This window comes from Tamandua tetradactyla, chromosome 4, assembly GCF_023851605.1.
Source record: "Tamandua tetradactyla isolate mTamTet1 chromosome 4, mTamTet1.pri, whole genome shotgun sequence".
Classification (NCBI taxonomy): Eukaryota; Metazoa; Chordata; class Mammalia; order Pilosa; family Myrmecophagidae; genus Tamandua; species Tamandua tetradactyla.
Genome location: NC_135330.1, coordinates 4,957,630 through 4,984,031, shown reverse-complemented (window position 1 = coordinate 4,984,031; position 26,402 = coordinate 4,957,630). Strand labels below are relative to the sequence as shown.

The window sequence follows — 26,402 nt, the reverse complement described above, 5'->3', positions numbered from 1 at the left end:
ATGGCATAATACTAAGCACAAAATGAATGTCCCAAATCAACCAAACACTGATGAAACAAATCTAATAGTTTGAGAGATGAGGAGAAAATAAGTAGACGTGTAAATCAGTTTAATATTGTTAGAGATAGGTAACTGGCATTTTGGAACTACTATTTAAATAACTCGGAAAGTTTAGCTTTTCCTAATCATATGCATCTAAGGATTTACCATTTCATTTCTTGTTCTTTCTGAGTCAAATGAAAGCTAAAAATTTATCAATGATCTTCAAAAATGAAATTAGAGAATTTCAAGGGTAATTAGTTATTATCTGCCCATCTCTGTATAAGTATCTCACCAATATTTGTTGAGTACCCACTATGGTTATAGCTCATAATAGCTCCCTTTTTTCACTTCTATTTCTGGAAGTTTATATTAACTATATTAAATTTAGGAACATATGAAGACAAGTCCAAAGGCAGTTTCTCTACAGAACAGAAGCAAAATTCTAGTGTCTAGGGTCACAGGAAATTAATCATTCCTATTCAAAACAGAATCAAATCAAATAGTTTTTTGTTCTACTATTTTCTTTCCCAGTCAATGAATATTTCCTAGGCCCTGCACAAACACCTCAAAACAATATTTAAAAATCCTTACTCCTATTTTGACATTTTCTTAGTAGGTTAGTTTTGCTTCTCCATTTATTTGTCCTCTATAAAACCGGAGCCTTATCAACCTTCTCAGCAAACAGGAAGATACACTTCAAGGCAAGATTTTCTGATATTATCTGTGACTTGTTGAAATACATGGCAAGTCTCTGATATTAGTTAACGATACAAAGGTTCTAACAGGTCTTCTAAGGTTTTGTTCATGGCGGTAATTTGAGATGACAAAAACAGGGAAGGGAAAATAGTAAAGAAAGTAAAATGCAAACTCTAAGAAAGGTATTCCCAAGTTTAGAATCAAAGTACAAAAGAAGAGCAGTTACTAGACGTATGTAGCCAATTCATTTCTACCTAAGGGCAATGAACAAAGCCAAACTTACTATTTTTTTTTTTTATATAAAGCAACATTGTTTTATGTAAGTTTTTAAAACTGATGCCAATAATAAATGTACATTTTTTGGGTATTTACTAAAGACTTTTTTGAAAAGGAAGCAGATTGTTTCAAATATTACATTTATGTACCCTCTAAAACCTCTTCATGAGAGAAGAAACTGATAGGAAAGACAGTAAGTTAACTTACAAATAGAGGATAACATATACCACTTGTAGAAAAGGTAAGAAAATACCTCATCATGTATAACTAAACTTGTTATCTGAAGACTAACTCTATTACAAAATAAATGTCTTATTAAGAAGAGAAAATTTAGAAAGGGAAAGCTAAACTCAATTTAAAAAACATTTTTAAAAGTTAAAACAATCCTCATCAATTGTTTAAAATTTCTAAAGGTCCACAAAAGAGAATAAAAAATAATTTCTGCTGTATCATCCATTCATTTATTTATTTTTACATGGGCAGGCTCTGGGAACTGAACCCAGATCTCCAGCACAGCAGGTGAGAATTATCCACTGGGCCACGGGTGTATCGCCCTATATCATTTATTTTTATAAAACAGATACTCATACTTGTTCCCTGTCTCATTAAAACACTCCCCCTGCATCCCCAATCCCACCCTCAAAGCTCAAGATTTCAACATGTGCATTATTTTACCATCAATTCTACTTGGGAAACTGCAAATACAAAAATTTTATACTGTGTTATCTTCTGTATCCTCTACAACTTTTGGGTAATTCTGCAATTAAACTACACCTCAAGTCACGATACTTCTGATTTAACCCGTCAAGTTACTCCCTCAAACTTCTCCATCCAAATGGCTAGAGCACAATTCTAAGGCCAATTTAGTATTAATGAAAGTATTCCAACAGAATGCTTCCTAAAAAACATTACAAAGATTTAAGTCCTTGAGATAGTCTGGCAAACCCAACTGCATTACCTCTTTATCTTTTAGTCCCAGGAGCAATACTTCTTCCATAAGGGTGAGACGGATATCCTTAGAGTCTCCAGAGTCTTCATTGTCTGTAGTCCTTTCTTGATTACTGTCTTCCTCATTTTCCATCTTCTTTTCAGAGTTCTTGCTTACTTCAGTGCGACGGGTCCGGTGAGTTAAAGTGGTCATTCTCACCTATTTCTGGAGGGTGTGGTGAAAGAATATATACATGCGCTTATGTACATTAACACATACAGATATTTTCACATGAAATACTAAAAATAAACATAAAAAAATTTATAAACTTAAGTAGAGAAAGGAAGAAAGGAGCAATAACAAGAAAAGTTGGGTGGGTAACACAATTTCTTTTCCAAAGCTTCGACTCCATAGGTGGCACTGACAAGAGACCAAATCAGTAATTCTAAAGTATGATAGAAATGATTATCTTTTTAAGACTGTTTATTTCTTGTGCATAATCTATAACCCAGAAATGAATGTCCACCATTGTTGACTCGTTCACAAAATGGATTCTAAAGTTAAATGAGATGACACAGCAAAAACTTGTGAGCCTCCAGCCCCAAAATGTATATGATGTATATATAATTATTATAAACATTCAATGGTAATACATTCTAAAACATACATAAATAATAGAGAATAAAAGAGGAGAAAAACTACATGGAAATAAATGTTCTGATATTTCCTTGCCAGACCCTCATGACTCATTTCAAGAACTCACTTTGGAGATCACAGTCTAGAGAATAAAACCCAGAAGACCATGTGTAGTAATTCCATACAGACAGTAAATTTTGCATCTCTAGTCTTAATCACAGCTGCCATCAAAAAATCTGGCAACAGTGTTGAAAGATTAGCAAATCTTTTCTCAATTACAAAAAAAAATCAAAGCATATGCCCTTTTATATCACACTTTAAAAAAAATTCAGTTCAAAGAAACTGCATAAATCATTAGTTTAAAGCTAGTGTATATTTAGATAAATCTGAATGTCAGTTTTTAAGATGATATACAACAATTTTAATTAGCAATTATTTAAATGAAAATCTTTTTTAATATCAAAAGAACAGCATTCAAGAGGCTCTGTGACCGCACCCTGTTATACCTTCTGGCAATTTTCCCCATTAATCCTAATTATTCCCTATCCTTTCTGCCCCTGCTTCTTTGTTCATGCTTGGATTCTCTCCTATCTCTCTTCCTCTCTAAAGTCTATCCATTCTTCAAAGGCCTATTGAAAATCCACCTGTAGAGCCTAAAATAAATTTCCTTCTCCATTACCCATTTGCCCCATAGCCAAAACTGGTCTCTCCTTCAGCTTTACTTTCACAGAACTTTATTTATACTTACTTCCTTTAAAGTATTTATTATAGTCTTTCTTTTGGAATGGCTGTATCTCAACTGTAAACTTCTTGAGGGCAGGGCTATTGTCTTCTTGGGTTTTTATATTCTCCATATCAACTAGCACAATGTCTTTAACAGTGTAACTGCTCAATAAATATATACTCAGAAATGCATGTAAACATTTAAAATAGAAATACAAATGAAGTAATTTACAAAAGATTCTTTGTCCAGGATATATTTCACATGTAATTAAAACTTACATTTGAAGGCAGGAAGAGGAGCGAAGGAGGAAGAGAATCATGAAACAAATGCTTAAGGCTCTAACACCACCTGGCACTGAATAGGGCATATTTCCTAATCCAATATAAGAAACTTAAAACCTCCATGTGGAAAAGGGGTGTGTGTGGGGGCGGTATTTTCCTTGAGAAATTAATGTCCCCTGTATATTTAATACCTGAAAATTTTATCTGAAAAACCAAATGACAAAAACAAACCCCACAAAAACAGAAAACCTTCCTCTCCCCATGAAATAAAATATTTGGAGGTATTTTCTGTTTTTGTTTTGTACGTTAGGAAATGTATTTTCCCCATTGCTTACCTGATGTAACTCCTGGGTTATGGATGGACGTAGGCTGAAGCTTGCACTCTCTTTTAGGGGGACACTTGCCCCCCTCCACCCCCGTCCTAGTAGGTGAAAAACTTCTCAGCCACGCAGAGAGCACAAACTTCCTGATCCTTCGATGTAGAGAAGGAATAACACATCAGCTTCCTCAGGATCACTAGGCAACCTACCTTGGTGTCTCTTCATTGGGCCAATCAGAAACCGCCAAGTCTGGGTCTAGCCAATTGGAGTTTACGAGGGGCGGCTCTCCTCCGGCTATTGTGTTGCGATCCAGACAAACATCACCAAAAGGAGGCAGGTTTGGGTTCAATCTGACAGCTGGTCAATCCAATGACGGAACCTTGGTGGTAGAATGGAAAGAAGACTGCGCTCCCCACCCCGATTAAAACGGCCAATCAAAGCGTGCTGTGAGCCAGCACAGGCTGCCGATATACAAACGTTTCTGTTGGTTAGTCTCGGTGTAGCAGGTGCGTTAGTGTGGCAATAACATAATTAGAAAATTAGGTGTTGTGCGTTCAGATCCAAGCAATAAAGCTAGGAATAAATACACATTTTTAAATTGATTGCTTCTGACAGTTTGTCTCTGACTGGCCCGTTCCAGAAAAACCTGATCTGCGTCTGTTTGTGGACGTTTATTTAATTTACGTTAAACAGTATAGGTACATTTTTGCCATTGCATATATGCCAACATTGTCTGTAGTGTTTGTTCCTGGCAAACCCATGGATAATGTATTATATTTTTAGAATATGGCTGCTGAAACTGCAAGTGGCAGCAGACTAAGTTTTAAATTTTAAGTCTTTTTTTTCTAGAGCAAAGGAAATAGTCAAAGCTGTACCTAGGTCCCAGGTTTCTCACTAAAGCCCAACATTTTCACACTATCTCTCAAAAGTTCGTGGAAGCCTGCCCAACTTTTGGAAAATAGCATCTACTAAATTGATCTAAAAATTATTTAGTGCCAAAAGATTTTTTTAATAATAAAAACTAGAAGCCATGAAAGAGTCTACATGCTGAACAATATTTTATTTATGCTGCTAAAAATGCCAAACTTTAAAAATCAGTTATTTTTCCTTTAGTAAAAAATGTAAAAAAGACAAAGTACCATTTTTATTGTACATTATGAATTATCATGTTAATACACTATATCAAACTACTGAAGAGCATTGTTTTCATAACAGCAACAAACACAGCCAGTTAAATGGTATATTTTTAACATAAGTAAAAAGTTAATCCTTATCAAATTTTAATACCATAATAAACATTATTAAAAGGGGGCGCTTAAAAGGGGCTTAGAAGTTAATACAGTATATTTTTTGAAGGAAGTGTCCACCAAAATGGAAGACATTAATACTAAGGAGACGATGAGCAGATTCAACTATGACATTGCTACCTTGGGTTTTATTCAAAAAACTCACTTGGACTTGTCTCGGTTAAGAACCACAAGAACTTCATTTTAGCATGTGAATTGCTGAAGACTATGTACAAATTTTCAGAAATAGGGAAAACACACCTTAAAATGGTAATATGGTGTCCTTTACTTTAAATGTTGAGAAGAACTTTGCAAACGTGCAGAACAGAAAATATTTCTTATATATATTCCTTTGGTTCACTAAATTTTCTCCTTTTTGGCACTGACTCTTGACTAGAAATAAACTGATGGAGGACCTGTTAAAAGAAAACAAATACTAAGAATACTTCCCAGTTTAAATGTCTTTAATTTTAGATATTTTTTCCTGTCTCTAAGGATTTTTTTCTTTTTTAAATTATATATAGCAGAACTATTTCCTTCTAAGGGTTCTTTAATAAAAGTAGAGTAAAATTTATTATGACATGTACAGTCTTCTGATGGTTGCTGAAGGTATATTCTTGTAAAGCATAAGTTTGTTATAGTAGATATATTTAACAAAAATAGTCAAATATTTTGAGGGGATGGGAAGGGAAAAAAGATTTAAAAGTGAACTGCAAAGATAAAAACATTTTACCTTAGCACCATGTAAGATTTAAATGGTGTCTTATTTGTTTTTGTATCCCTGGTTGCTTAGCAACACCTAATAGATATTAGATATTCAATACATATATCTGAATGAATGGGAGGATGAATTAGGGAATCCATAACAAGATTACTTGAGTTACTGAATTTTTATTTTACTGGAAAAAGTTAAATGTACGAAGAATTACTAACTGGATTATGATTTTTGTAGAAGAAAGCAAGGCTTAATACACTGGGAAAAAGTAAAGAACGTAATGTATTAATGAAATTAATTTTTCATTTTTAAGTATGTAAACTGAAAACAGTAACAACCAAATAATTTTGAGATTACCCCTTTAGTATTTAATTTTTAAAAATTTTCTTAAGATTTAAATTGTCTTATTTTAACCTACAAATAATACTAAAATTTCTAGTTGGAAAAGGAATATCAATGATCTCAAAAATGACAAAAAAACAGTATCTGATTTTTGGTAAAATAAGGTCACAAGACTGAAAGAACTGTTTACTAGAAAAGTTTTCTATCTCCTGGGATACTAAGAGAAAGAGCCATATTTTCAGGGAACACATGAATTTCATAGCTTAGTTCCATTTAGTTTTGGGCTTTTGAAAGCTCAGATAAAATATGTGGCCCAGTTTTAGTCCTATATAAAAAAAAATGGCCTGAATATTTTTGTACTGTCGTTGTCACATTCTACTCATATTTTTCCTGACACTGATTTTAAATTTATTTTATAAGTTCCTCTAATTGCTTCAAACCATTCAAGGAATGAGACATGAGAAAGTTAGTAAGAGAACATAGTGCATCTTATTTTAAATCGCCTCAGTTTTAGGAAACAAATACATTTATTATTTTAATCTTAATCTATAGTGATGATATTCTGACGCTATTTTTTTTTCAGCCTATATATTATCATTAGACTTACTGTTTTCCCTGATTCGGGTTGATTTCTCTTCCGGTTTTCTTTAGAAGATTTTACCGGTTGAATTCCATTAACCTCCACAAAGATAAAATAATTACCAATTCGTTATTTCTCAAAGAACAGCCAACACTTGATTTTTTAACCTTATGCAACCATATGCAGTTTTCAAAATGAATACTGGATGACGACAAATTATTAGCTGTCACTGTTTAATTTTCTAAAGGGAAATATTTCTTTTCTGACACCTGAAATTCCCTTTTAAAGGATTACTTTCTTAGTAGACATATTACGTACTTTCAGTTTCTTGCCCTTTCTTAACCATAATTCAGTTATAAGTCAAAATCAGGAGCACTCCGGCTGAGAGTTCATATCCATTCATTAATAAAAATGAATAATTAATAATAAAATATAAATATATATATATATTTAGTGCCTGCCTCTCTCCCAGTATCCTAATAAAGGATATTCATTCTCAATAGAAGCTGGCTAGGGAGAATGGTTTTGCTGACGTCATAGAAACAGTAAATCTTGACATCCCTTTATATCTTGCTTTCATAAGTAAACTAGTTTGAATGCTGCCTTCTGTCAGTCCTACCCTCTCACTGAGTATGTGGAAAAAACACACACCTTAAAATGGCACTATAATCAGCGGTGTGCTGGTAAACGTTTAGCAATCAGTCCTCTGGGAGAAAAGAAAAAACCAAAAACTTGATTTGAGGCATTTCTGTGCTGTGAATATTTCCACCATGTCCAATTTCAAGCTACCAACATAATTACAGTTAACAAGGAGTTGGGAAGAAATGCTAACAATTGGCTCTTGTAAACTGGCACAAGCCAATTTCACCACACCCCTGAAAGTAAGTTATTTGTTTCCTAACATTTCAGAATGCTTTTTTTTCTACCCCTGAACCTTTCAGAGTAACATGAAGATCTAAAATCAAATATAAATTTCTGCTTAGTACAATTCATACCAAAATATAAAATAAAGCAGTGATTTTTTTGCTTAACACATGCAATTCATTTTATCCAAGATATATAAAAAACATTGTTTTTGTAAAGTCTTATTAATGAGATAATCAAATACAAAACACAACATGGAACATTTTGGCATTCTAGGAAATCAACAGTGTCGCCTCTTCTGAAAGCCTTTCCTATATTCCATTCTCTAATGTAGGTTTAGTAAAATTAATCATTCCTTCCTTTGTTCCTCCACGTAGCCTATTTAAACTTCTGTAATGGTCCTGTATCATTGCTTGTTTACTTCCAGTTACTAAACTTTTAGCTAAGATCAGGAACTATGTATTATTATTCAGTTTATGTTTTCAGTACCTAATAGAGTACCTGACACATATAAGTGCTTAATAAATACTGGTTAAAAAATGAAGTATTAAAAAGCAAGATGAACTCATATATGGAGAAAAAATACAAAGTTAGAATTGAGAATGAACATAAGATATTTACCATCTTATTCTGAAAAGTTTTTCCACTTCTTGTTTTGCTTTCAGACACATCAAGTTCAGATGTTTTACTGACTAACTGCTCAACCTAAAAAAAGAAAATAATTACACAAAGCCATATAAATAATAAAATCACCCTGTAACACAATAAATGGGGTCTAAAAACTTAATCACATAAAAATGTAGGTTCTTGCATTTTTTTTTTTTTGTATGCTGTATGGTGGGATCACATTTCATTCTTTTTCCATGCGAGTATCCTGTTATTGCAGCACCATTTGTTGAATTTTTTTTTGATGTTGTTTTTGCTGGTTTCTTTTGTTTGTTTTTTACAAAGTGCATGGGCTAGGATTTGAAGGGTCTTGTATTTTGAGTGAATGAAAAAAAATAATTCTGCGTTGGTTCATATTGTCACAAAATGCACAAAAGTTAAGATAGTGAAACTGATGCTGTACACAACTGACCAATCACTGAGCTGAGAATCACAAATAATCAGTTGGCACTAAGCTTCCAGAAGATAAGAAAACTCCTTAACCTACTACCATTTGAGAAAGGGGCTGGGCAGAGGAAAGCAGACAAACATCAACCCCATTAAATCTGTTTTTGCAGGACATGACTTTACATGGAAAGCAAAATTTAGAAAGTTCCACTCCAAGGAAACAAAAATGGATTATATATTCCATTTATAAATACAAAGCAGGATGGAATAATCACTAAGATTCTATCTAGCTCTGAAATTCTGAGATTCTATGAACAGCATTTAGGATTTAGTACATAACTTAAAACTTTTCAACATATAATTGCCAGATTTTTCTAAACAGTATTTAGAATAAGCATTCTAAATACTGTTTTCTTCTGAATGACCTAGAATATAGTAAAGTCTGAGAAATAACTAAACAACAATCTTTTGTTAAAAAGTCAAAAGCTGTTGAAGAGTGCTTTGAAAACTATTGCTTTTCTCTTTCTTTGCTTTGCATATATGTAATACTATATCATAAAAAAAAAGTTTAAAAAAAAAAAACCTATCAATGTCCAGGTCTCACAGGCCAATTAAATCAGAATGTTGACAGATTTGGAAATATCACCAGGTGATTTCTGTATGCAACCAGAATTGAGAACTATGAGTTAGAGCAGTAGTTCTTACCTGGAGAGGTTTTCAAGCTCCTTCTGGTCATTTATCATTTAAATCAGAACCAGTAGGATTAAAATCCAGGTGAAAGTATTTTTTAAATTCCCCAGGTTTCCAATGTGCAACGAAATTTAAGACTTAATGGGTTGTGTCCTGTGATCTATTATGTATCACCAATATACTTTACCTCCAGTTACTAAACTTTTAGCTAAGATCAGGAAGTATGTTGTATGATAGCCCTTGTGTATTAAAATACTTTAAAAAAACATCAAAAAATTAAAATAAAATGATACTTTAAGCCTTAAACACACACACACACACATACAAGTTAAAAGTGAGGTGACCTACTGAGCTTATACCTGAGAATGAGAAACTGAAAGATCTGGACTTTCTTTAGACCTCATAATTTCATCTTCCTCACAAACTAAACTTGGTTCTGTTAAAAAAAAAAAAGTTAGAATCATATAAAACAGAACTGGAAGTGAATTCATCTACATTTTCATTAACTTTTTACCTCCAGGTTCAAGTTCAGAAGATCCAGGAGCTTTTTTTTGTTCTTCCATTTTAGTTTCAGTATCAAAATCATCCTACATAATTACATGAAAAAAATAGACACATTTCAAAAAGAAATTAAAACAATTAGGTAAACCTATATCTGAGCAAATTTGTTTTTTGAGGTTAAATAAAAAACACCACACTATCTTTAGCTTGTTAGAAGCAAAAGGGATCATATAATTATTATAACATGGGAATTTGTTTATCCAAACAAAGTATAAAATTTTTTTTTACTTTGCAGGGATGTTTTAAGGACAAATGAGAAAAATACACAACTTTTTCAAAAATGCATGATTTCACAAACCCACAAATCATACTATTTTGAGGGCACTGAATTAAATATGTTCACTCAACAAGCTACTACTTTTACAGCTTCTGGAACTTCCATACAGATAGATGGTAGCATAGCCTGTGAATATACCCTCACCCTATTCAGGAAGTTAGGAAAGGATAAGCTTGGTCATAGTATAGTAGAAATAGCAACAGGTTTTATGTTTAACTTATAATTATTGTTTCCTTTGTCATATATGTCAAGAACGTTAAATATATCAAAGAATGCTATATAAATCCCAGCTATTTCTATATATATAAAGGAAGACTGGGATTTGGGATTTGGGAAAAAACTTTCTTCTTTCACTGAATTGGTTAAAAATTGTTCAAATCTTCTATTTGTAAAGGTATGGCAACAGAGTGGCATTCCTAATTCAAAAAAGCCAACCTCTGTACCTAAGTACCATGGTCACAATTTGAATAAAATAAGACAAAACAACAGAGGTGAGATTAAAGGACATTGTGTTAGAACTGAAAGATTAAAGCAATACTTTCACATTTGCTGGGAGTGAGTCAACAAAATAAAGCTCTTTTGTACTTCTACTCATACATTTATTCATCCAATATTGAGAACATGATGACTGAAAATCTAAGTGCTAGGCATAGGAGGATTACGAAGATGAGTACAACACATTTCCTCTCTTCTAGGAACTTCCAGGCTGCTTCAGGACAGTGACTTTGCAGGTTGCGGAGGAATTCAATCATAGGCTACAATGAAAGCAATCCAGCATTGACTGGGGAATTGGATAATTAAGTGGTTTTGAATTATGCTCCAGAGTCCTAGGGGTTTCTTCAGATTCTACCAAGACGGTACATGAGATGGTGAGCAGCTGGCCTCCAGGACCACTGCCTGCCTCAATCAGAATAGTTGTACTTCTAAGTTTCTGAGTATAATGTTATTAAGACTGAGGTAAAGAATTTGAAAAACATAGGCTATGCCTCCTTTAAAGTCCCTTCCAATCTTAGGCTTATGATAGTATTACAGTATTTATTCAAAATGCAATGAGAGCTATTAAAGTCCTCAGAGTTAAGATAAACATTTGTAAGTACTATATTTTATAACTTTTAAAATATATTCACACTTACATAATGCTCTTGTTCATCTTCTAGATCATCTTTGTCCATCAGGATTTTTTGAAGTGGTGTTTTTATTTGTTTTGGTGATAGTATAGCTGAATCAATGTTTTCCATTCGTTCTTTCTCAGTGGTCACTTTTACTTTGAAGGTGTGAAAAGGTGTTGGGACTTCTCCCACATTTAAGTACATAGGTTCCCCTTCAAATATTACTCCTTCACAGTCACCATCCTTAAAACCAGGAGGCTGGTAATCTGGGGGTGTAACTGCAAAAAAAGTAAGTATAAACTGTGTCGTTCATGAAATTGAAGAAAATATTATTATTATAAAAACACAGGCATATTGAAGAAATTTCAAATAGTATAGAAAAGCATAAAATGAAAAGTAAATCACCCTCTTACTCTCTCCAAATCCCCATTTAGTCCCCAAAAGTAACCTCTGTTTCCTTCACTTGACTGGTTGTGGGATTTTTTTTTTCTTAACTTTTTTTTTAATTGAAAATATATATACAAAAAAGCAATAAATTTACAAATACATTTTAACAAGCAGCTAAAGAACAGATTTTAACTGTTTATAGTAGTTATAGATCTTAACTGTTTATAGTATGGGTTACAGTTGCACGATTTTTTGTTTTTTTCTTCTAGCTGCTCCAAGACACTGGAGACCAAAAGAAATATTAAAATAATGATTCAGCAGTCATGCTCATTTTTTAAATCCCATCTTCTCTGTTATACTCTTTCTCTTTTTTTGTGAAAAATAACATTTATACAAAAAATCAATACATTTTCAAAGTACATCGTTTAACATTTAGTTGGAGAACAGATTTCAGGGTTTCAATTCCACAACTTCAGGTTTTTACTTCTAGCTGTTCTAAGGTACTGGAGACTAAAAGAAATATCAATATAATGATTCAGCACTCAAACTCATTTGTTAAACCCTACCTTCTCTAACTCCACCAACATCTTTGACCTTTCTCCCACTCTTTAGGGGTATTTGGGCTATGCCCATTCTAACTTTTCTATTTTGGGAGGGGCTGTTGATAATATGGAATAGGGAGATGGAACTAGTTAATGTTCTGGAAAGGCTGGCCCCTCTGCATTTCAGGACTTATCTAGTTCAGGGATCCATCTGGAAGTTGTAGGTTTTTGGAAAGTTACCCTAGTGTATGGAACCTTTGTAGAATCTTATATAATGCCCTAAATATTCTTTAGGATTAGCAGGAATCACTTTGGTTGGGGGTTGGCAAGTTATGATAGGTAGCAATGTCTAGCTGAAGCTTGTGTAAGAGTGACCTCCAGAGTAGCCTCTCGACTCTATTTGAACTCTCTCTGCCACCAATACCTTATTTGTTACACTCCTTTTCCCCCTTTAGGTCAGGATGGCATTGTTGATATCACAGTGCCAGAGACAGGCTAATCCCTGGGAGTCATCTTCCACAGCGCCAGGGAGACTTTCACCCCTGGATGTCATGTCCCATGTAGTGGGAGGGTAATGGTTTCACTTGCAGAGTTGGGCTTAAAGACAGTAAGGCCACACATCTGACTAACAAAAGAGGTCTTCCAGAGGTGACTCTTAGGCCTACCTATGGTAGGCTAGGCTTCTCTGCTACATACATAACCTTCACAAGAGCAAGCCTCAAGTTCAAGGACTTGACCTATGACTGCTAATGTTTGACACAGTATCTGGGGTTTTCCCAAGTGGTAAAGCTTAATAGTTTCATATTTTTTCTCCCATCCATCAAGGGACATTGCCAGTACTTTTTTGATTATCTGCTTAATATACTCTGGGGTGTATTCAGGCTTTACATTATGCTATACAGGATTAAAGGCCCTCATTCTCATTCTGGACCCCCTATTTGGATAGTTTAAATGATCTATCCAGATAGGTTGAGTTAGATTTTGTGTTACAGAAACTTAAGGTTCTGGACAAAATAAACCTTTCTTCCTTTTGTCTCAAAGAGTAGGTGAAGTTTCAAAATACAATGTCTTCCTTACTCCGGTTGTGGGGTCTTGAGCAAATTATTTATCATCTCTGATTACTCATCTGTCAAATGGTGAAAAATAATAATACCTACCTCATAAGGTCACCATCAGTATTAGATTAATTACAAGGTATAAAATGTTCAGAACAGATTGGCACATAATAAGTATTCAATAAATGCTAGCTGTTATTGTTGTTGCTTTGTGTACTTCTAGAAAATATTATGCATGTAAAAGAATATTTCCTATATATATCCTTTAAAAATGCAAATGAGCTCATACTCTTCTAGCTTGTTTTAACTTAATTATGTCTTGGATAAATTAATTTATCAAGATTTTCTTTTTAACAGCTTCTGTCTTTACTCAATCCCTCAATAAGGACATTTAAGTTGTTTCCAATTTGTTCCTATTTTAACCAACATCCTCATTAATATATAAACTTGCACATGTGTGCAAGTATATTCTCAAGATTTTTTTTAGCTATAGAATTTCTGGATTAAAGAGAAGGTGCATTTAGAATTTCAAAACTGCCAAACTGTTCTCTAAAAATGCTACATATATATTCCCACCAAGGGTGTATAAAAGTACCTGCTTCCCCACACCCTTGCCAATAATGGGTTTATAAGTTTTACCAATCTGATAAATGAAAAATGGTATCTCGTTGTTATAATCGTAAATTATGAGTGAGGTTGTACCTCACATGGATATATCCATATCATGAGGTTTGTGTATATTTTAAAGCATATTTTCTCAACTCTGTTTTTCTAATACTGCTATTAAATGTAAATTTTATAATTTCTAAAGTATATAACTTAAGTGCTTAAAAACATTTATCAAAATCATAACAGAAAGTGTTTCAATAATAATTGAACACTTTAATAAAAATAGATAAAAAATAATAAAACAAGACATTTATATAACTAGTACCTTCATCATAGTAAAAAAGTTTCATGGTTAAACAAACATCATTTGGTAAAGGTCCTAGATTTTGCATTAGAATATAAATCTTGCGAATGAGGAGAATACTTGCTTTCTTGGTATCAGCAGATGACATGCTAGATTCATTGCTTTGGTTTTTACTGGAAGAGAATCACACATAAATTTCTTTTATGACACCCATGCATTCTAATATAATAACTTCATATTTCACTAGTTGAGATTTTTTATTCCAATTATAGCATCAAGTTGTTAAATTGAAAGTTACCGTAAGAATGTGTTTTATTGTCATTATTAGAAAAGTTTAAAATATCGCTATAAACAATTCAATTCACATAAATTAAATATGCATATTATATAAGGTGTTTAAAGGAAAAAATGATGGATTCTAATTATTTTTCTAATTACTCAAGCATACAGTATCTTTCCTACTCTGTGGGCTTTGTTTTCACAATTAAAGTAGCATGTAATTAGCCAGTTTCCTGGCTTGGAGCTACCCCAAGTATATTATACCGCCACATTTTGATGGTTAATTGGGGATGTTGGAGAAGTTTCAGAATTAACCCTGAAGTTTGACTATATAATATTCATATGGTAAGTGTAATGCAAAAGGAAACTGTATAACGATACCTTATGAAGTCCATAACAGGTCCATTACCGGTGTACTTGAATTTAAATTGGTAACATTCTGAAATTGTCTTAAATAGAAAATATTACAGTTACATATCTGAAATATAGTGCTTGGCTGCCAAATTGCTATATACTGTTTTTGTAAGACTCTTAAAATTTATTCAATAATTTTTCCTATGTTAACCCCTACTGGATCAGAGGCTTTCAAATCCTAATAGTCAATTCCCAGAGTCTGGGATTTGGGGCTTCAGTCTTGGAGAGAGATTTATTCCCTGACTCATTAAAATAATGTTAAGTATACCAAATGGAAGGAACTCCTTAGCAGTCAGGTAAGGGAGGCAGCATACCTCAGCAGAGTGCTCAGTACTGGGCTTAAATGTTTGTTATATTCTAATCACAGGCAGGTCATTTAAGCCTTCTAAATCTGTTTTAGTATAAGGGTTGAAAACAATACCTGTCTCATTAGTGTTTGTGTACACTTATAAAATGGGACAATTTATACAGAGCGCTTAATTAAGTTCTTGCCATACATTCAATAAATATTATTAATATTAGTGCATCAGTAAGGTTGCTCTTTTACTGAAAGAAAAAACATACAACTATAAAACACCTCCAAATAAATGAACATTTTCTGAATAATCAATCAATTTTCTGAACAATCAGTTAATTCATAGCCTTTGCCCAAATGATCTTTGTCACCACAGACAGATCAAACATCAATTACTGACATGAGTATTACAGAAAAGATTAATTTTCAGGCTTCCTGAAACTCTAACATTTTTATTGCTTTCTTTACATTTCCGTGCTCACATAAGAATGAGGACGAGCTCGCTCTTTCTTTTTTCTAAATAATTTTATATCTGCTTCTCCACGACTGAATAAAACACTATATTGACAGCTGTAGTTTAATGGTTAAGCACCCAGATCATGAACTGGCCTTTCTAGGTTCAGATCATGGCTGGCTCTGCCATTTCTGCCACTGTGAGTTTATGCAAGTTACCTTGTACCTAGGTAGTCTTATCTGGAAAGTGGAGATGATAATGATAGTTACCTCATGAAGGTTGTGATGAATAAATGAGATAATGCACATAAAGCCCCAAAGAACAGAGCCTAATACTAGAGAGTAAGCACTCAACAGATCTATCCCCCATGTTTTTTATCTTCTGGTTTCCCTTGTCCTTTCTTTTCCTTAGTTATCAGATGCACAGGTGAATGTGACTGAACTGGAATGCATATTCAAAGGTTAAGGATGATTTTCTATTTTCCTCAAACTCAAGCCTTTCCATAATTCGAGAGAGAGAATATTGTAAAGAACCAGAAGTCAGAAGATTTAGGTTATTTCCAACAGTTTCTAGCTCTGTGATCTAACATCAGTCACATAATCTCTGTTATGGTTAAGTTTATTATCTGTTTCAAGATAACAAGCTTTGTCTTACTTCAAAAGAGTCTTTATGAGGTGCAAACATGAGACTATATGTGAAAGTGCATGGTTTAAAGCACATGAATTTTAACTGTACTATAATATCATTTTATATTATTTTTAGACATCAAATTCTTTACTAATTGAAGCACACCTACCTGAGGGTCTTCTGGATTAGTGTAAACCTATTTAAAAATAATTTACAGTTGAGTTACCTAAGGCTAAGTATTCAAGAAAAACTAAAATTGATGATGAGACTAAACGAAGAACTCAGCAAAATAAAACAACAATCCCCCCACAATGTTAGATTGTTTCTTTTCCCCTACTAAATAGAATTCAGAATACTCTGAATAAATTGACTTAATCAATTGATAGTTTTAGTGTCATTTAATTAAATAAGGTTGAATTTGATGGTCTTTTAAAAATAACATGTAATTAAAAAAATACTTACAGCTAGAACAACCATCCTTAGCTGAAATACAATAAAGAACAAAAATCTTACTTGTATTTTACTAAAAAAAGTCATGTTAGATCATAAGAATTCTTTCTCCTATTTCAACATTTATTACTAATAATAAATAATTATTGTAGTAGACCTCATATCATGCATATAAGGAAATAACTTAGATATGCTTCTCTAGTCCAAATATAATGAATAAATGAGATAAAGCAATAAAACTCCAAAGAACAGCACCTAATAGATAGTAAGTGCCCAATATATCTATTTCCCATAAGTCTTATCTTCTGGTTTTCCCATGTCCTTTCTTTTCCTTAGTTATCAGATGCACAGGTGAATGTGGCTGAATTCACCTAAATATCTATTCCTACTTGACTCACTGATGGTTGAAATTCACATCAGCACTTTATTTCATTGACTTACGCAAACAAGGGCATTACTACCAGTTAAAAGGAAAATAAATATTGTGAAATAACACATTAAATCTTTCCAATAAAAAAACTGGTTTTGAAAAGAGAAAAAGTAGAGTTCAGGGCTATAAACACTTACAAAAGGGAAAAGGCTTTGGAGACCACAAGAACAGAAATTACTGAAAATCATTCGTTCAAGTGCTTTGCCAAAATCTAAGAGTCCTTCCTGAATCTGGACTTTTCGTTACATTCCATAACCAATCCATCAACAATTCGGACAAGTTCTACTGCAAAGATATCCTGAATTCCACTATTTTTCTCTTCTGCTGACATTAGGTCTAAGCCACCATTATTTCTCACCAGATTGTAGTAAAAGCCTAAGGGCCTTACTTTCAAACTTCAATCTGTTCTCCCACTACAGTATAATCTCTAAATAGCAGTCAGTGATTTTTTTAAGTTTAAATACAAATCAAATGATACTACACCCCTGCTTAAAACTTTCAAATGTCTTTTTCTCTCCACCTAAAATAAGATCTAAACTCTTTACCTACATAGTCCTGAATGCTCTGGCCTGCCTATTCTCCTGGTTCATCTCATGCCACTCTCTCCCACTGCTCTTTGCACTCCAGCTATGCTGGTTTGAAACTGTTATGTACCCCCAGAAAAGCCACGTTTTGATCCTAATCCAATCTTGTGGGGCAGCCATGTTCTTTCAATACTGATTCAATACTATAGGTTGGAAACTTTTGATTAGGTTATCAAGATCTTTTGATTATGCAGGTCTTAGTTTACTGGAGTCTTTAAGAGAGCTCACAGAGAAACAAAGAGTACAGTACTGTGCCACTTTGAAAATATAATGTACCCCCCAAAAGCCATGTTTTAATCCTGATCCAATCTTGTGTGGGCAGCCATTTCTTTTAATCCTGATTCAGTACTATACATTGGAAACTTTTGATTAGGTTATCTATATGGAGATATGGCACACCAAATTGTGGTTGTGACCTCTTAAGTAGACAGAGGTGTGACTCCACCCATTCCAGGTGGGGCTTGATTAGTTTACCATAGTCTTCAAAGGGGAAACATTTTGGAGAAACAGAAACTTCAGAGCAGAGTGACACAGATGCTGACACTTGGAGAACAGAGACACAGATATTTGGAGATGTTTCAAGCCCAGCAGACACTGCCCATGAGACGTTAAGCAAGCCAGAGCCTGGACCCAAGGTGTTTTAGTTTGCTAGCTGCCAGAACGCAATATACCATAAACTAAATGGCTTTTAAAAAGGGGAATTTAATAAGTTGCTAGTTTACAGCTCCAAGGTAGAGAAAATGTCCCAATTAGAATAAGTCAATAGAAATGTCCAATCAAAGGCATCTGTGGTAGTTAGATTCAGTTGTCAACTTGGCCAGGTGAAGGCACCTAGTTCTGTTGCTGTGGCCATGAGCCAATGGTACATGAACCTCATCTGTTGCTAATTACATCTGCAGTCGCTAGGAGGCATGCCTGCTGCAATGAATGACGTTTGACTTAATTGGCTGGTGCTTAAATGAGAGAGCTTAATGTAGTACAGCCCAAGCAGCTTGGCATTCCTCATCTCAGCACTCGCAGCTCAGCCCAGGCCTTTGGAGATGCAGAAAGGAATCACCCGGGGGAAAGTTGATTGGAACCCAAAGGCCTGGAGAGAAAGCCAGCAGAGACCATCCTGTGCCTTCCCACGTAAGAAAGAACCTCAGTGGAAAGTTAGCTGCCTTTCCTCTGAAGAACTGACAAAATAAATCCCCTTTTATTAAAAGCCAATCTGTTTCTGGTGTGTTGCATTCCAGCAGCTAACAAACAAGAACAGCATCCAAGAAAAGATACCTTGGTTCAAGAAGGCTGATGAAATTCAGGGTTTCTCTCTCAAGTGAGAAGGCACATGATGAACACAGTCACAGTTTCTCTCTCAGCTGGAAGGGAACATGGTGAGCATGGCATCATCTGCTAGCTTTCTTTACTGGCTTTCTGTCTCATGAAGCTCCCCGGGAGGCGTTTTCCTTCTTCATCTCCAAAGCACTGACTGATGGACTCTGCTTCTTGTTGCTATGTCATTCTTCTCTGCTCTCTTGGAATCTCCTTCATTCTCCAAAATGCTTCCTCTTTTATAGGACTCCAGAAACTTATCAAGACCCACCCATATGGGTGGAGACATGCCTCCCCTAATCCAGTTTAACAACCACTCTTGATTGGGTTACATCTCCAGGGAGATGATCTAATTATATACAGTACTGAATAGGGATTACTCTGCCTTTACGAACTAGGACTTTGATTAAAACATGGCTTTTCAAGGGTACATACATCCTTTCAAACCACCACATTCCACCCTCTGGACCCTAAAAAAAGAAATGTTTTCCCCATATATACAAAATATGTTCATTTCATAACTATATCATAAATCCTTAAACCATTTCAGTAGCAATACAAATGAAATACAAAGTTAGAAACTGTACGAACTCCTATCAAAGTTAGTTACAGGCATGGTCTGTTCTAAGGCAAAATTACCTCCATTTGCTCTGGACCTACAAAACTTAGAGGAAGTTATTTGCTGCCAACATATAAAGGAGGTACATTCATAGGATACATATACCCATTTCCATAGGGAGGAAGGAACACAGGGTTCACTGGACCCATACAGTTTTGAAAACCCTTAGGGCAAAGTCCATTAGATTTCAAAGTCTGAGACTCATTTGTCTTTGGGACTTCTGAAAGCGGCAGTCTCACCCTTTCCAAAGGCCTATGCAGATGTCTGCCTCTCTTCGAATGCAACCTTGGGGGACATTGGGGAGATCACCTTTTTCTCGGCTCCACCCTCTCCAAGCATCAGGGCTGCACCCTGGTTCTCTGCCATCTCCAGAGCACACACTCAACCCCTCCATGTGATGGTAACCAGGCTCTCCCCAAACCGCAAGGAATGGCTTCACCCTCTCCAAGGCCTGAGGAGGCATGACTCTCCCACTGCAATGAGGTGGAAGGCCCATCCTCTGCCTTTGGGGCAAACTCACCCTCTCCACAGGTTTGGGTGGGTCCATTCTCCTGGCCCGAGGCTTCTTGACTTCAGACCTCAGTCTCCATGGTTTTGCCTCTGAAGTTATTTTTCCTCCAATGTGTCCCTTCTCTGACCCCCCAATTGAGACTGGCAGCAGCTCTGTTTATACAGGTCCCACAGCACTCTCATTGACTTTCTATGCAGTAGCCTTGGATCATGCCCATCAAACATAAGGAGTTTCCACAAATTCTTCCTGGATAACTCCATGTATGATCCTGGCCTTCTCCAAAATGGCTGACTGGTTCCACATTTGGTTAAATCCTCACACAAGGCACTATTCTCTGGGCTCTCCATTTCTGGAGGCCCAGAATTTTCCAGAACTTCAATTTCTGGTTTCTTTGTTTCCAAGAGTTCGGTTTTCAGCTTACTCTTTCCTGTCGCATTTCATTATAATCTGTGAGGAGAAACCAGGCTGCACTTTCCACATTTAATTTGGAGCTCTCTTCTGCTAAATATCCAAATTTATGGCTTTTAAAATCTGCCTTCCAGCCAAAACCACTAGTTACATTTCCCAGATTATCTGCCATTTTAAAACAAGGATCACCTTCCTTCCACTCTGTAATGACAAACGTCTCATTTCTGTCTCCAGCCTGGTCAGATGTATCTTTAGAGTCCACATTTCTACCAACCATCTCTCCAAAGCATTCTACGCCTTCTCTATCAGGCTTCTCAGAACTCCTCCAGATTCTTCCCCTTATCCATTTAAAAAATCGTTCCAACATGTCTGGTATCTGCAAACAGCAGCAGCAGCAACCCACTCTCAGTACCAAAATCTGTTCCAGTATGCTAGCTGCTGGAATGTAATATACCAGAAACGAAATGGCTTTTAAAAAGGGGAATTTAATAAGTTGCTAGTTTACAGTTCTAAGGCAGAGAAAATGTCCCAATTGTAATAAGTCAATAGAAATGTCCAATCAAAGGCAGCCAAGAAATGATACCTTGGTTCAAGAAGGCTGATGAAGTTTAATGTTTCTCTCTCAAATGAGAAGGCACATGGTGAACACAGACAGTTTCTCTCTCAGCTGGAAAGGCACATGGTGAGCATGGTGTCATATGCTAGCTTTCTCTCCTGGCTTCCTGTTTCAAGAAGCATCCGGGAGGCATTTTCCTTCTTCATCTCCAAAGCGCTGGCTGATGGACTCTGAGCTTTTTGTGGCAATGTCATTCTTCTCTCTCTAAATCTCCTTCATTCTCCAAAATGCCTCCTCTTTTTTAGGACTCCAGAAACTTATCAAGACGTACCCAAATGGGTGGAGACATGCCTCCCCTAATCCAGTTTTACAACCACTCTTGATTGGGTTACATCTCCAAGGAGATGATCTAATCACACAGAGTATTGAATAGGGATTATTCTGCCTTTAAAAAATGGGATTTTAATTAAAACATGGCTTTTCAACTTCCAGGTCAAGATGGCGGCTTAACAACGTGAGCGTTTTTGTTCATCCTCCAGAACAACTACTAAATAACCAGAAACAGTACAGAACAGCTCCTGGGGCCACGTCAATGACCAGACACACAGCGTACCCCCCAGTCTGGACCAGCTGGACTGGCTGCAAGCACCCTCCCGAACAGTGAGTTCCCAAAGCTGCAGCAGCCAGCGCCCCTCCCGCACAGGCCGCTTCCCAGAGGGGAAAGGAAAGGACTTTATCAGCAGCAGGGATTGGGCACAATCAAACACCAATTGTGGAACTAATTAACAAATTCTGACTACTAAAAATAGGCCCCCAGCTTAGGTGAACCTGATCAAAGCAGAGGTTGCTCATTTTTGCCCCAGCGCCAAGGGGCAGAACTGACAGAAAAAGGGGGGAAAAAAAAGAAAGAAACAGAGGTTTTGGTGGCTGTGTATCTACAAAGGCTTGACTGCCTCTGGATACAGAGGCAGGACTTTTCAGGCTGCAACTGCCCCAGGCATAGGCAGAAGTGAGCTTTTTGGGGGGCTTGTCTGGAGTCTGTGCCTTCCACAGGGTAGTTGTGAAACCCAACTCAGATGGAATGCCTCCATCAAGGAATTCAGACACCAGGGCTTGGTACTTTGAAGCCATTAAAACCAGCCTACAACCTCTCCTCTGTCTCCACCATGCCCCCAGCAGGGAGAGTCTGCCAAAGTTAAAGGTACCACATCATCTTATGCTGGTGGGACCTGCAGTCAGACAAGCGCCACACACAGGGCAGGATAAGAAAAACAGAACCAGAGACTTCACAGGAAAGTCTTTCAACCTGCTGGCTCTCACCCTCAGGGAAAACCGACGCAGGTGACTCTTTCCTCCTGATAGGAGGCCAGTTTGGTCTGGGAAAATCTGGCTGGGGTATATAATATCTAAGTAGACCCTCCTAAGTGTGTGTGGGGGAAAGGCACCACACAAGCAGGGGAAGAAGCAAGAAAACAAGAACTGAAAAATTCTCTGTTAAACAAAACTCAAGCTAAAGGTCCAGATAAAGCTGAACGGAATGTCAAAGAACAGACAGACAACAAATTCATCCAGCAAGAAAACCCTAGATAAAAGAAGTGAAAGCAATCTCCAGAATAAACTAATTAAGGTAATTAAATGCCTAGACGCCAGCAAAAAATAACAAATCACACTAGGAAAATTGAAGATATGGCCCAGTCAAAGGAACAAACCAACAATTCAAATGACATACAGGAGCTGAAACAATTAATTCAGAATATATGAACAGACATGGAAAACCTCATCAGAAACCAAATCAATGAATTCAAGAAGGCAAGGAAAGAACAAAAAGAAGAAACTGAAAGTCTGAAAAAACAAATCACAGAACTTATGGGAATGAAAGACACAGTAGAAGAGATGAAAAAAACAATGGAAACCTACAATGGTAGATTTCGAGAGACAGAACATAAGATTTCAAAACTGGAGGATGGAACATCTGAAATCCGACAAGAAACAGAAACTATAGGGAAAAAAATGGAAAAATATGAGCAGGGACTCAGGGAATTGAAAGACAATATGAAGCGCACGAATATACGTGTTGTGCATGTCCCAGAAGGAGAAGAGAAGGGAAAAAGAGGAGAAAAACTAATGGAGGAAATTATCACTGAAAATTTCCCAACTCTTATGAAAGACTTAAAATTACAGATCCAAGAAGTGCAGTGTACCCCAAAGAGAACAGATCCAAATAGACATACTCCAAGACATTTAATAATCAGAATGTCAGAGGTCAAAGAGAAAGAGAGGATCTTGAAAGCAGCAAGAGAAAAGCAATCCATCACCTACAAGGGAAGCCCAATAAGACTATGCGCAGAGCTCTCAGCAGAAACCATGGAGGCGAGAAGACAGTGCGATAATATATTCAAATTATTAAAAGAGAAAAACTGCCAACCAAGAATTCTATATCCAGCAAAACTGTCCTTCAAAAACGAGGGAGAAATTAAAACATTTTCAGACAAAAAATCACTGAGAGAATTTGTGACCAAGAGACCAGCTCTGCAAGAAATACTAAAGGGAACACTAGAGACAGATACGAAGACAGAAGAGAGAGGTGTGGAGAAGAGTGTAGAAAGGAAGACTATGAGTAAAGGTAAAAAGAAGGAAAATTAGATATGACATATAAAATCCAGAAGGCAAAATAGAAGAAAGTACTACCCATGCAGTAGTAACACTGAATGGTAATGGATTAAACTCTCCAATCAAAAGACATAGTCTGGCAGAATGGATTAAATTACAAGACCCATCTATATGCTGTCTCTACTCAAAGGACACGAGGCCAAGGACACAAATGGACATTTACACACCAATGTTTATAGCAGCATTACTAACAATTACCAAGAGATGGAAACAGCCAAAATGTCCATCAACAGACAGCTGACTAAACAAACTGTGATATTTACATAAGATGGAATATTATGCAGCTGTAAGACAGAATAAAATGATGAAGTATGTAACAACATGAACGGACCTTAAGGACATTATGCTGAGTGTGATTAGCCAGAAACAAAAGGACAAATACTGTATGGTCTCACTGATATGAACTGACATTAGTGAATAAACTTGGAATATTTCCTTGGTAACAAGACCATCAGGAGATAGAAACAGGGTGAGATATTGGGTAATCGGAGCTGAAGGGATACAGATTATGCAACAGGACTGGACACAAGAACTCAGAAATGAACAGCACAATACTACCTAACTGTAATGTAATTATGTTAAAACATTGAATGAAGCTGCATGTGAGAATGATAGAGGGAGGAGGGCTGGGGACATAAATGAAATCAGAAAGAAAGATAGATGGTAAAGATCGAGATGATATAATCTAGGAATGCCTAGAGTATATAATAATAGTGAAATGTACAATGTACAAATTTTAAAAATGTTTTTGCATGAGGAAGAACAAAGGAATGTCATTATTGCAGGGTGCTGAAAATAGATGATAATTAATACTTTAAAATGTCACCTTCTGTGTGAGACTAAAGCAAATAATGTTTATTTGTTACAAAATTTATATTTTGACTAGAGCATTTCCTAATATAACTCATGTAGATAGTTTGATTGAATATCATAAGTACTTGGAATCTCAGGTAGGACATGAGATTTTGTTGGTTTGTCCAGAGTGATGCCCCAATGAATCCCAGAGTGATTTGATCAGTGACTGGAAAAGTATTTGCAAGCCCCCTTTGGGGAATGGAGAGAGTGGGGAGAAATTCAAATTTCCCAAGTTGAATTCTTGATATTCTCACAAGCAGTGCAGACAACCAAAGCTATAGGCTGAGCCCCCGGTCTTGGGGTTTGTTCATATGAAACTTAACCCCACAAAGGATAGGTCAAGTCTACTCAAGTCTTAGGCCTAAGAGTCACCCCCAAGAGAGCCTCTTTTGTTGCTCAGATGTGGCCTCTCTCTCCAGCCAACATGACGAGCAGTCTCATCACCCTCCCCATCTCTGCGTGGGACATGACTCCCAGGGGTGTGGACCTTCCTGGCAACGTGGGACAAAGATCCTGGAATGAGCTGAGACTCAGCATCAAGGGACTGAGAAAAATCCTAGAGTGAGCTGAAAATTAACATCAAGGGATTGAGAGAACCTTCTCGACCAAAGGGGGAAGAGTGAAATGAGACTAAGTGTCAATGGCTGAGAGATTCCAAACAAGAGTTGAGAGGTTATCCTGGAGGTTATTCTTATGCATTAAGTAGATATCACCTTGTTGTTCAAGATGTAATGGAGAGGCTGGAGGGAACTGCCTGAAAATGTAGAGCTGTGTTCCAGTAGCCATGTTTCTTGATGATGATTGAACAATGATATAGCTTTCACAATTAGACTCTGTGAATGTGAAAACCTTGTGTCTGATGCTCCTTTTAGCTACTATATCAACAGAAGAGCAGAATATATGGAATAAAAATAAATAATAGGGGGAACAAATGTTAAAATAAATTTAGTTTGAAATGCTAGTGGTAAATGAAAGCGAGGGGTAAGGGGTATGGTATGTATAATCTTTTTTTTTCTCTGTTATCGTTTTATTTCTTTTTCTGTTGTCTTTTTATTTCTTTTTCTAAATCGATGCAAATATTCTAAGAAATTATGAATATGCAACTGTGATGATATTAAGAATTACTGATTGTATATTTAGAATGGAATGATATCTTAATGTTTTGTTTGTTAATTTTTTTAATTAATAAAAAAAGTTAAAAAAAACCAAACAAACATGGCTTTTCAAGGGTACAGACATCCTTTCAAACCAGCACACAAGGGACGCTAAGAGATGAAAGCCAGCCCAGGAGAAGTAAAGTGAGGAAACCCAACAGGAACAGAGGCTGAAAGCAATGGAGTCCAGGAGCAAGGGACCAGCAGATGCCTGTCAAGTGACTTTCCAGCTGACAGAGGTGTTCTAGACCCATCAGCCTTTCTTGAGTGAAGGTAACCTCTTCTTGGTGCTTTACTTTGGACACTTTCATGTACTTAGAACTATAAACTTGTAACTTATTACAAATCCCTTTCTAAAAGCCATTCCATTTCTGGTATATCGCAATCCAGCAGCTTACAAACTAAAACAAGTACTGACACAGATACTTGGATACAGAAAGAAGCTCAGAGAGGAGGCCACTGGAACCAGAAGCTGAAAGCAGAGCAAAGAAGCGTGGGAGCAGAGGGT

At 36.0% G+C, this 26,402-nt stretch overlaps 2 protein-coding genes across 3 annotated transcripts in view; both read right to left on the bottom strand.

Annotated features, from left to right (window-relative positions):
- Positions 1-4,089, bottom strand: part of GOLPH3L (golgi phosphoprotein 3 like) — an 80,388-nt gene extending 76,299 nt beyond the window's left edge. Inside the window, exons 1-2 of the mRNA XM_077156128.1 lie at positions 3,919-4,089; positions 1,973-2,167 (exon numbers count right to left, since the gene is read on the bottom strand). Of these exons, the coding sequence (XP_077012243.1) occupies positions 1,973-2,155 (183 nt within the window). The 5' untranslated portion in view covers positions 2,156-2,167; positions 3,919-4,089. The remainder of the gene's footprint in view (positions 1-1,972; positions 2,168-3,918) is intronic.
- Positions 3,919-26,402, bottom strand: part of HORMAD1 (HORMA domain containing 1) — a 38,097-nt gene continuing 15,613 nt past the window's right edge. Inside the window, exons 6-16 of one of the 2 annotated variants that reach the window (XR_013173950.1) lie at positions 16,809-16,829; positions 16,516-16,542; positions 14,938-15,005; positions 14,299-14,450; positions 11,405-11,658; positions 9,948-10,020; positions 9,793-9,869; positions 8,312-8,395; positions 6,854-6,925; positions 5,451-5,605; positions 3,919-4,282 (exon numbers count right to left, since the gene is read on the bottom strand). Coding sequence is in view for 1 of the 2 variants with exons in the window: in XM_077156127.1 (XP_077012242.1) it covers positions 5,528-5,605; positions 6,854-6,925; positions 8,312-8,395; positions 9,793-9,869; positions 9,948-10,020; positions 11,405-11,658; positions 14,299-14,450; positions 14,938-15,005; positions 16,516-16,542; positions 16,809-16,829 (906 nt within the window). In the remaining variant the exon portion in view is untranslated. Of the gene's footprint in view, positions 4,283-4,944; positions 5,606-6,853; positions 6,926-8,311; positions 8,396-9,792; positions 9,870-9,947; positions 10,021-11,404; positions 11,659-14,298; positions 14,451-14,937; positions 15,006-16,515; positions 16,543-16,808; positions 16,830-26,402 lie in introns of those variants that run through there. The other variant, XM_077156127.1, reaches the window with a different exon arrangement.